Raw genomic sequence first — 12,228 nt, 5'->3', positions numbered from 1 at the left:
TGGACTGTCGGCGATATATCGCCGATTTCTAGTAAAGTCGGTGTCGCTGGGGGTTTTCGTGTCGCCCCCGCCCCGTGTCGGCGATAAATCACCGACGCAAGGTACCGTGGACATTACTATGAGAATGTGGGCTGAAGATGAGCACATCTACATATAGACTCACATCATAATCACACAATCGTAAATACAAAAATCCAAACTTGAACTCCATTTTACATACGCACTTCATTTGTTTTGAAATTCCATCAATCTCTACTCACAATATCTCAAAATCAAAACCTAAATCCAAATGTTCTCTTTCTATTCCTTTGCTAGAATGTCCATGAACCAAAATCAAACTCTCTTTGTTTCTCTCCCTCTTTTTCCCTTCTTTGTAATCAATCACCTTCTATTTTTTGTGTTTCTCTACTGCTTCCCCCTAAATACGAATTTGAATATGTTTTCACTTTTTAAAGTTTTAACCTTTGTCTTTTATTGACATCCCCAAATTAGACTGGTGCTCTTAAAAATAAAACCATGGTCCACCCCTTAATCCTAGGATCGCTTCATTCCTTTAAACTGAACCAAACTTTATCTTTCTCTAATCATACTACTATTATAAAAGCACGAACTGAGGGAGGATGACTACATTTCACTTTCCAAAACACCCCTACCTTCTAAAACTACTAAACCTTTAAGTCATCAAAAAAGAATATCCAAAAATGTAATTTGCCAAATAACTAAACGAAATTTAAATTTCCAAACAGTTAACTAAATCGTGTGTTGACAAAACCCCAAATCGTGATTTATCATAAATTAATTTAAAAAGAAAATCAATGATCATGATTAGAAATAATAATATTAATGGCAGGAATTTTAAACATATTTAAACATCCAACTAATAAAACTTAAAATTAAAATTGCTATTAATAGGAATGAATACTTTAGGGATTCAAAAATAAAATTAAATGATTATGATTAGAAATTGACAGTTGAAATTCTAAACGAGATTTAAATTTCCATTGATAGTTGAAATTCTATAATCGTAAATTAACATATATCTACGGTTACACTACTCCACTAAAAGTGGTTAAAACACTCCACTAAAAGCAGTATACATTTCACTTCCCAAAACACCCCTAGCTTCTAAAACTACTAAACCTTTAAGTCATCTAAAAAGAATATCAAAAAATGTAATTTTCCAAATAACTAAACGATATTTAAATTTTCCAAACAGTTAACTAAATCGTATGCTGATAAAACCCCAAATTGTGATTTATCATAAATTAATTTTAAAAAAATCAATGATCATGATTAGAATAATTTAAACATCCAACTAATAAAACTTAAAATTAAAATTGCTATTAATAAGAATGGAAACTTTATAAGAAAGTTTAGGTATTCAAAAATAAAATTAAATGATTATGATTAGATATAATAAAATTAATAGTTGAAATTCTAAACAAGATTTAAAATCCATCGATAGTTGAATTCTATAATCGTAAATTAACATATATATACAATTACGCTACTCCACAAAAAGTAGTTAAAATACTCCACTAAAAGCAATATACATTTCACTTCCCACACCTCTACTTTCTAAAACTACTAAACCTTTAAGTCATCAAAAAAGAATATCCAAAAATGTAATTTGCCAAATAACTAAACGAGATTTAAATTTCCAAACAATTAACTAAATCGTGTGCTGACAAAACCTCAAATCGTGATTTATCATAAATTAGGCATCAGACAATTTTCCTCTTCTTCCTCCTGCTGCTCCATTGTCCGCTCAAATTCTTCCTCCTGAGTTTTTATCTGGAGCACAAGGATAAGGAGAAAATATATTGTCCGCTCAAAATCTTCCTCCTGAATTTTTCTGTGGAGCATGAGTTTTTTTGTGGAGCACAAGGATAAGGAGAAAATACATTTGCAGCTCTTGGAAGATATTGCAAAACATCTTCAAGAGATTACACAGTGAACTGAGTCTGGAAAACCTGTTTGGCAGGCTTGTTTACCCCATTATCTTCAAAGGTATGTGGTTAAAATTTAAATTTGCACATTTTCTAAAACTTAGGTTTGTAGATAGATATTGAACCTTCCATTTTTTTAGAACTCTTAAAACTGTTATGAACATTGTCAAGCTTAATTACTTCTCATTTGTATTTATTAATGCTATCTGAAAACTCAATATTTGGTCAAGTTCAAATTTTATAATACTACAAACCAACTCCCTTCAGCTATTTTTCTTCTATATTTTCTTCATTGCACACTACTTTCTCTTTACCTAGCAGCCTCCAGCTGGGTTTTCCTTCCTGTTTCTAATTTCAATATTGGAAACTTCACATTTCACTAAGGAAAATTTAACAGTGTCCTAGTGAATTCCAAGTTTTACACAGAGGACGCCTCTATATTCTCTTCTGGCTCAAATAAATGTTACATCATTGCTGCTTCTTTGGCATATTTTTCCATGTTGTTTGGATCTACACCATAAACATGGACATCACCATTGCTAGCATAATATTTGAAATTCGGACCAGCGCCAATACGCAGTCAGAAAGACAAAGTAGAACCACGACATGCAAAAGTTCCTCAATAACCAAAACTCAAAATCTAACATTGAACGAACACACGAGAAAATATGCTTGATCCTCTTAAGGATTTCTCCTTTGCCATTTTTGCTCCATAAGCGCTGCAGGTATTTCACCAAATAGTGATATTTCACACGTAACGTGAAAAAAAAAATTAGGCAAATATATAGGGAGTTTTAAAATTCCAAAAATCCGGGGATAAACACTCAATTTATCATAAATTAATTAAAAAAAATCGATGATTATGATTACAAATAATAATATAAATGGCAGAAATTTAAACATCTAACTAATAAAACTTAAAATTGCTATTAATAGGATTGGAAACTTTATGAGAAAATTTAGGGATTCAAAAATAAAATAAAATGATTATGATTAGATATAATAAAATTGATAGCTGAAATTCTAAACGAGATTTTAATTTCCATTAATAGGAATGAAATTGTAGGAAAAAAGTTGAAGGACTAAAAAAAACTATGACTATGATTAGATCTGATAAAATCAATAGCTAAAATCTAACGAGATTTAAATTGCTATTAGTAGAGTCAAATTTTAGGAGAAAGAAAGAACAACTAAATAAAAAAAATTATGCTTTATGAAAATAATACTAGAAAACTCGTGAGTGAGAGAGAGAGAGAGAGAGAGAGAGAGAGAGAGAGAGGAATAATTTGAGAAAGAGAGTGAATACTGATAAGTGTGGGGAAGATTTCGGAAATTTCCAATGTCTGCTAAGTACTCCAATATTTTGTGAGACGCGTGAGAAAAAAAAAAGGAATAAAAGAGGAGATTAATGAGAGAGTAAATTGGAATGAAAATATGAGAGAGAATATAGAGAGAAATTCAGGGATCGTGAGTTAGTTTTTAATATTTTATATAAAAACTACATTATTTCAAACAACATTTCATCATTGTCCCTGTTTTTCAAATTTAAACAAATTCACTACAAATCACTTATTCTCATTGTCCCTATTTTTCAAATTTAAACAAATTCACTACAAATCACTTATTCTCAGCATAAATCCAAGCTCAAACAAACAAACAAAATCAAGAGTATTACTTTAAAAAAAATACCTTACTAAATTATTCCTCAAATACATAAATTCATTAGCAAACAAATGAACAATACCGACCTAACAAAAATATAATAAAACCAAAAATAAAAAATACTACTATGTTTATGAACGAATGCTAAATCAACGTGAACAAACTACACATGCATATGCACGTGCATCATTGCTAGTAAATTAAAAAATAAATAAAATCCTTCAATTCCAATTAACTTAAAATGGTGTATATGAACAAAACTTAATCATAAATTCCAAAAATTAAATTTTTTAACGGATGACCTCCATGCTATTTTAGATATATAAAGGACCAAAATGCTAGAATCTTACCTTTCAATTACGCAAACCCATCTACAGGTATGCATCAATGGTTGAACCCACTCATAGCTTGGCTGTCGTATGATAAAAAAAAAATTTATTGGACCGGGATTTACACCTTGTATCTTAACCAAGAAATCACCAGTAGTTGTTGTCATTCCTTTTACAATAAAGCAAGTTGTAATCAATCTGGCGAATATTCATAGAACTCTTCCCAAAATTTTTCACTTCAATATCTAAATCTATCAAAGATTCGTCTTTCAGATCAGGCAGCAAGAATTCCATCAACTCCTCTGATTTTTCCTCTTTCTCCAACTTCACTGTTGCATTTAGTTTAAGTAAGTCATCAGTGAGAAAATCAGGGCAATTCTTCTTACACCATTCTTCAGTTGGCTGGAATTGCTCAACCTCACTTTCTCCGATTTGATCCTCTGAAGTCACTTCTGAATCAACACTGCACCCAGCAAAACTAATGCAATCATAACTTTCTTTTGGTGATGACAACTTCAATGACAGTTGTCTCTGACACTCTAACAATGTTCTTCCATCTTCTAAAACAATACTAGCAGCAGGCCCACCATAAGTTTTGCCAGCATGAGCTTCAAAACCACTTAGAGTTAAAACCTGCTGACAACAAGTGCAAATGATCCCATCACGAGATAACTTCCCTAATTTCAATTGTCGCTGGTCTTTTTCTCTAATGCAGAGCACCATTGCATTTGGCAGCACTACTTTCTTGTCTATGAGCAAAGACGGAATAGATTGAGGGTTTTGGAGAGAATGGACTATCACATTGTGACCATACTCTGCTGCAACTGTAACCTTTCCTTTCTCAGGTTTCCAAGTATTTACATCTTGATCTTTCTTGTCTAACAGAATAGATTGAGGGTTTTGGAGAGAAGGGACTATCAAATTGTGACCATACTCTGCTGCAACTGTAAACTTACCTTTCTCAGGTTTCCAAGTATTTACATCTTGATCTTTCTTGTCTATGAGCAAACACGGAATAGATTGAGGGTTTTGGAGAGAATGGACTATCACATTGTGACCATACTCTGCTGCAACTGTAACTTTAGCTTTCTCAGGTTTCCAAGTATTTACATCTTGATCTTTCTTGTCTATGAGCAAACACGGAATAGATTGAGGGTTTTGGAGAGAAGGGACTATCACATTGTGACCAGACTCTGCTGCAACTGTAACTTTACCTTTCTCAGGTTTCCCAGTATTAACATCTTGATCTTTCTTGTCTATGAGCAAACACGGAATAGATTGAGGGTTTTGGAGAGAAGGGACTATCACATTGTGACCAGACTCTGCTGCAACTGTAACCTTTCCTTTCTCAGGTTTCCAAGTATTTACATCTTGATCTTTCTTGTCTATGAGCAAAGACGGAATAGATTGAGGGTTTTGGTGAGAAGGGACTACCACATTGTGACAATACTCCGCTGCAACTGTAACCTTTCCTTTCTCAGGTTTCCAAGTATTTACATCTTGATCTGATGGGTTTCTTCGCTTTCTACTACCTAAAAATGCACCATCCAATCCATCTTGTTTAACAATGCCTTGCATTCCTTTCTCAGGTTTCCAAGTATTTACATCTTGATCTGATGGGTTTCTTCGCTTTCTACTACCTAAAAATGCACCATCCAATCCATCTTGTTTAACAATGCCTTGCATTAGATTTTGATCAATTTTTGCAGTCATATCTTTAGAATGAAGTCCAAGGTCTTGGATGCACTCCAGACAAGCCATTCTGAGAGAATGGTAAGACCTCCCTTTTGGTGACTTATACCGCAATTCAGGAACCTTTCCTCTCTTTTCAACATATGCAATTTCCCATCCAGCCGCTGACAGGTGCTGTTTTGCTTGTAAGCTTATCTCACTGCTCTTGACATTCCGGTTTGCCATGATTTCTTTCTTCTTCTCCCTAGATCCACTTGCATACCAATCTAAAACAGCCTGAGGGCAATATACTGGTTCAACATAAACTACCTCGATAGGAACAGGTGCCATGATGCATATAATCGACCTGTTTGTCATCAACCAATGTGAGTAAAACTGCAAATAATAAGTTGTCATATAAGAGACCAAAAATTAAAAGAAGACATCAAACTAGATGAGGCATTACCCTGATTATATTGATTTCTTATCAGGTTGCTGATGTGGACATTTCTACAACGTCTATGTCCTTGCTTTTAAGGCATTGAATACATTATAAGGAAAATAAAATTTATGGAGTCCCTGTTTCAGAAGCAGGTAGGGCATGTTATAAGGGCTTATGTAATAAAAAGGAACCAACAATTATTTAGATTCTAATGAATAAATAGTGATGTAGTTCTAGATTGGTCAGTAACTAATTAGAAGCCAAATTCCAGGATTTGCTATGAAGAGTTAGGTCTTCTGATGACTGGGTTATGTCAAGTGGACGTAACTAATCTATCAATGAAGACTTAGTGAGGTTTTAGTATCAGGAAAGAGAATGACTGGGAAGCAGGATTATGGTTGTCGGATGGGGCAGACTTGGATTGAAAGTCGACGGGGCTTGAGGGAAATACAGAGCAAGTTTGGTGAGTATGATTTTGTTTGGGCAGAAATTTTAGGTGATGGATTCTGCTAGCTCTCTGTTTGTAATTCATTCAAGACGAAGGATTCAATCTACTGAAAGAAAAAAAATATATATATATATATACGAGAATATAGAGTTACAGAAGAATCACTAGCAAGTACAGAAAAGCATTTGATAAATTTCAGGTTAAAAAACGAAAAGAAGGAGAAGAGTTTCGCTGACCTAAAGTTAAGATGGAGAACAGATAAAGAAGAGGATCATGAGACCCCAAGACTTAATAGCTTTGCTTCTCGCAATCCAATCCCCTGAGGCGCCTAGACAATAAAGATGGACAAGCGATTGAACCACTGCAACTAACGGATCTTGATGGAATGTGTTCACGGGAGACTGTCAACATGCAGAAGAGGTATGAATCCCGCGAGGACCACGCTAGGGTTTTTCGTCCAGGAGGCTAGGGTTTAAAACAATAAAACGTCGTTTGAAAAGAAGAGGGAAATCATTTTCTGTTTCAATCGATTTTTATTTACAGCAGGCGACTGCTGGCTGGATGCTGCCAACGGTATTGATCGCACTACATAAACAATATAAGATCGAACGATTGAGAATTAAATCAAGGAGATTTACTTATAATTATTATTTTTATTTTTAATTTGAGGATTTAAAGTTTACTAATTTACAAAATCAGACCCTCTTTTACAAACTCCTAAATTCCTCTTTTACTAACTCTAATTTTCATCTGGACCCCTTGAGGTTTGGTCCATGTCATTTTTAGTCCAAATAAATTGACACTTTGCATCTGCCTCCCTAAAGTATCCAATACGATCAATTAAGAACAAATTATAATTTTTATGACCAAAATACCCTTTTATATATATATATATATTCAATCGCACGATTTGTATCATGTCTTCACAATTAAATCTAACCGTAAAAATCAAAAGAATGGGGGTAGTTGCATCGGATTTATATAAGCTTATGTTCTGATACAGCTTCATTAAAAAGAAAAACCAAATTTCGATAAGTCTATTTTCATCATTAATTCGTACCGTGCAAATTCTTCCTCTTCAACGGTCACGATCTTCAAGTCTTCTCATCATACGAATAAGGCTATCTTGTCTCTTCTTCATCTTCTATCCACTACTATCACCGCTCCCATACGATCCCTCTTCAGCTGACTACCATACTGATTGCCACGCCTGAGACGGTGGCTGAGCATACACACGGAATCCCTTCCGGGCAATGTAGGACGGCCAATCATTACTCCCAGTGCCGGCTGACCCATCGGAGGATAATATTAAGACATTCCACTAGTGGTACTCCCAGGAATTCCAAGCCCTGCTTCATCCTTAATCTCATCCCTCGGGACAATATCAACCAAAAAATCAAAGATATCGGTACGGGTAATTGTTGCAACGATATCATTCTTCTACAATGTCCTACGCTTGTTCTCCTTTGCGTGAAGCCATGAACGGATTGTAAGCTCGAGAATAAAAAGCTCACAAGCCTTTGTAAAGAGAATTGGTGCTTCAGCAGAGATCATGCGAACATCCTCATCAGCTTTCATGATCTTCTTGATTCGGGCTAAAGGAAGCTGATGATGCTTGAAATCATTCACTTGTTCGATCTCTTGACGTTGGTATGTCCAAAACATCGGCAGTTGATGCTATAGCTGTTGTAGAAGATGATGAAACGGTGGTTGCATTGTTGGAAACGAAGATGACTGAGCTTGCTTGTGGTTGTTCTCCATGTTTCACTCTCTTGTAAGCTTTTCGCTCTTGTGAATTTTGGAATAAACTCCAGATGCTTGGCCTGCAACCAAGCATTCTTATTACATCAAGTTCAAGCAAGAAGAATGTATCAGATGAAAGAGAAGGTTTGATTCTCAGGCATACCCGTCTGTGCAGATCTCTCAACCTGGGAGGACAGCTCCTGGACTCTCGCCTCAAGCTCAGCAACAATAGGCCTAGACCTGGGTCTATATCAATCCAATCACCCAAAACTAGGTGACTCTCGAGTTGGCGATATCATTGCGTGTGCGAAACCTTAACTGCTCTCTTAGACTCTTTTGATTTTCACTTAATTATGAATACATGATGCAAATCGTACGGTAGAATAAATATAAGGGTATTTTAGTCATAAAAATTACAATTTGTCCTTAATTGATCTCATTGGATGCCTCAGGGGAGGCAGATGCAAAGTGTCCATTTAGTTGGACTAAAAATGACATGGACTAAACCTCAAGGGGTCCAGATGAAAATTACCCTTTCTTTTTTACAGGGAGAAATGAAGACTTTAAATTATATTAATAGAAAAAAAAGAAAAAGAAATTTACAAGCAATGGAACTGCTGGCCCAATTGTTTCTCTTGAATAAGCTTAAAGGGGCAATCTTGTAGTCCATATGGATCCAACGAAATTTATCTTCACCCAATCCTCAGGGGGAGGTACTCAGTAATGAATAGACTCTCTTTGATAAAAAAAAGAGACATCGTTGCACCATCTATGAAAGAAATTTTGGTGAACTGTGGTGTCTATATTGGAGACAACTGTTATGTTTCTCTATTGGATTACACTTGTTGCAAAATCATGTTCAATTGCTCGATCAAGAGTACTTGCAACAACGTGCTTGACCGGGTTGGTCGAGTAATGTTTCAGACGCCCAAGTTAGTCGGATACCCAATCTCAGAACAAGGAAAGCAGGTCGTAACAAGCAAGTAACTAGTTCGAGTGACTCTCAGAAAAAGCATACCTTATTGTGGGTGGGGGGTATGGGTATTTATAGTTAGAGTTACCTGGACGCTAGAGTCATTGAGTTCAACTTAGACTCCTTCCTTGAGTCTAGTCTGTAGAGATAGAGTTTAGCTAACATTGCAACTGTTGAATTCGATTAGGATTATAATTTGATCATCTTGGCTTGATAAAGGTTTCTTATCCCTAAATACAAGGAAAAATGGGAGTTTACTCAAAAGGTCTACAAGTTTGATCAAACATTAGTTCATTTGAGGTCCGACCAAAGTATAGTCGAACCATGTTTAATCTTGGTCGATTTAGGGTAACATGGTTTGACAGAACTTACCCGTGTCATATGCCCCCTAGTGACCTAGTTGAGATTTTTTTATGCTCAGATTTGTTAACTTGTTTTGCGAATCTTTGTATGCTCGGAAAGGTGATTTTATACCTATGGAATGGTAATGTCTCAATCACTATCCTCTCTTCGTCTTCTCATATTGTTGATTTACTAATTAAAGTTCCCTCTTCTGATGCAGAGCTTAGAGCAACCTTAGTGTATGGACATCCCCAAGTTGAGCAAAGGGCTCGGATCTGGTATGAATTGGCTCATTTGAGTTTATCTGTAAGTACCCCTTGTATTGTCTTTGGTGATTTTAATGAAATCTTGTGTAATGATGATAAGTTTGGTGGACCCCCAAAACCTCAACTTCAAATGGATGCCTTTAGGGAGGCTATTGAGTCTTGCAATCTCTTTGAGGTGAAGTGTAATGGGCCCAAATTCTCTTGGTCCAATAAAAGACATGGTAGTGACCTAGTCAAGGAGTGTCTGGATAGAGCTTTTGTAAATGTTGAATTTCTTGACTTATTTGGGAATGTACAAGGTCATAGATGGGCTATGGTGGGTTCTGATCACACCCCCCTTGAAATCTCTCTCCATCCTACCAATAAAAGGCCAATGAGGTTTCACTATGAGACCAAATGGGAAGACCATCCAGACCTATCTCATCAAATCAACATTGGTTGGATTGCCTCTAGATTTGGTTCTTTTTCTTATCAACTTCATCAGAAAATAAAAAAACTGTACCAAATCCCTTAGATCTTGGAGTAAGGCAACTTTTCATAATGCTTCTATGGAAATTGCAAAGCTAACCCAATTATTGGAAGCTTGCCAATAGCAGCCCCCATCTGATTCCTCTGCCAAGGAAGAATTGGAACTTAAGAAAGAAATTGAAAAACAACTTTTGGCAGAGGAAAAGTTTTGGTGTCAAAGATCCAGGTTGCTTTGGCTTTCAGAGGGGATAGAAATACCAAGTTCTTCCATGCTTCCACTACTCAAAGAAGACAAGAAAATTCAATCACCAAAATAAAAGATAATTTTGGGAGATGGTTGACTGAGGAGTCCCAAATCCACTCTGAAATCTATTCACACTTTACATCCACCTTCTCTTCCTCATCCCCCATCTCTCCTCAGGAGTTTTTATCTAGCACCCCATCTTGCATTACAACTTCAGACAATTCTTCTATCTGCTCTCTTTTTTCTGTTGAGGAAATCAAAAAAGCCCTCTTCCAAATGAAAGGCACCAAGGCCCCTAGTTTTGATGGTCTCCCTGCTCAATTCTATCAAAAACATTGGGGCATAATTGGCCCTGATCTAGTCCATGGTGTGCAACACTTTTTCAATGGGGGACATATGCTTAAGAGTCTCAACAAAACAATCATCTCTCTCATCCCCAAAAGAGCTCATCCTCAGGAGGTTTCTCATTTTCGTCCTATTAGTCTTTGCACCACTCCTTATAAAGTCATAGCAAAATGTTTGGCTAATCGTCTCAAACCCATTTTGGGGTCCATTATTAGCCAAATGCAAAGTGTTTTTGTACCAGGCAGAGCTATTTTTGATAATATTTATCTAGCCCATGAATACCATCACTTTATGAAGAAATCTAAATCAATTATGGGTTTATGGCTCTCAAACTTGATCTGTGCAAAGCCTATGACAAATTAGAGTGGTAATATATTGAGCATACTTTGAAGCACCTGGGATTTGCTGACCAATGGACCCAGTGGGTCATGCAATGTATCACCACAGTGAGTTATCAGATTAAGATCAATGGGGTCCTCTTTAGGAAGTTGGTGCCACATAGAAGTATTCGGCAAGGTTGTCCCTTGAGTCCCTATATCATTATTCTTTGTTTAGAAACCTTCTCCCAGCGCATCACATCCAATAGAGGTATTCCCAGATTACCTACTGTTAAAATTTCCCAAAGGGGTCCTGAGATTAATCATCTTCTCTTTGTTGATGATTGCATATTATTTTCCCCAACCACTATTTTGATCAACGGCAGATCTAGGGCGATGGAAGTAGATCCATAAATATCCTTTTTGATGGTTCAATATGGACCGTTAGATCGTGCGGCCAAACGATCCGAAGGCTCATATTTGAACGTCAGCATTCGTAGCCCTACAGAGAGGTGCACTCATACAAATAGAGTCATGAACTGTTCAGAAGAGGCTCAATGCCTATAAATACGTTCTAGCTTCACAACAGCAGATATACGAAAATTTCTCTGTTATTGAGTTTTGTTTGTGCTTAGCAAAACTTGGGAGATTCAACTCAAGTTATGCTTCTTTGTATCCTGGGAGACAGTTCGCAGTACCTCATAGCACCTTGATGTGAGGGCGAATTACATCTTAAGGAAAGCGACGTTGTAACGTGCCTAGAAGTTCCAACTTCCATACTGTGATCTTTTGTTCATTTCTTTTACAGTTAATACTTTTCTTCAAGATTTTGAGCTTGTTTCGGGATTGCATATCAATCCAGATAAATCATCTATCTTATTTAGTGTCGGGACCCCTATCCAGGTTAGGAGTGATATTATTTCCACTTTTAACATTAAAGAGGCTCAGTCACATGGGGTTTACCTTGGTCTTCCCTCTTCCATTGGAAGGTCTAAGGTCCAAACTTTCTCCTTTGTTCTTGAGAGGCTG

The 12,228-nt window shown here is 36.2% G+C and overlaps 1 protein-coding gene and 1 pseudogene across 3 annotated transcripts; both read right to left on the bottom strand.

Annotated features, from left to right (window-relative positions):
- Nucleotides 1–4,013: 4,013 nt before the first annotated feature.
- Nucleotides 4,014–6,974, bottom strand: LOC149004931 (uncharacterized). Of its 3 annotated transcripts, XM_089168876.1 has the most exons (3): nucleotides 6,738–6,974; nucleotides 6,078–6,190; nucleotides 4,014–5,978 (listed from the first exon to the last, which is right to left on the bottom strand). In XM_089168876.1, exon 3 carries the CDS (start codon nucleotides 5,960–5,962, stop codon nucleotides 4,088–4,090), a length of 1,875 nt encoding a protein of 624 aa, XP_089025002.1. In that variant the 5' UTR covers nucleotides 5,963–5,978; nucleotides 6,078–6,190; nucleotides 6,738–6,974; the 3' UTR covers nucleotides 4,014–4,087. The 3 variants fall into 3 exon arrangements, with proteins under 3 accessions (XP_089025002.1, XP_089025004.1, XP_089025003.1); XM_089168878.1 differs by lacking the exon at nucleotides 6,078–6,190; XM_089168877.1 differs by lacking the exon at nucleotides 6,738–6,974 and having other exon boundaries at nucleotides 6,078–6,426.
- Nucleotides 6,975–7,645: 671 nt separating this feature from the next.
- LOC149004930 (nuclear transcription factor Y subunit C-1 pseudogene) lies at nucleotides 7,646–8,262 on the bottom strand (annotated as a pseudogene).
- Between the last annotated feature and the right edge of the window lie 3,966 nt (nucleotides 8,263–12,228).

The sequence above is a fragment of the Hakea prostrata genome, chromosome 9 (genome assembly GCF_041222555.1).
Source record: "Hakea prostrata isolate BN-2017 chromosome 9, UWA_Hpros_2, whole genome shotgun sequence".
Classification (NCBI taxonomy): Eukaryota; Viridiplantae; Streptophyta; class Magnoliopsida; order Proteales; family Proteaceae; genus Hakea; species Hakea prostrata.
The sequence above is the reverse complement of the archived record's forward strand: the minus strand, read 5'-3'. Positions and strand labels throughout refer to the sequence as shown.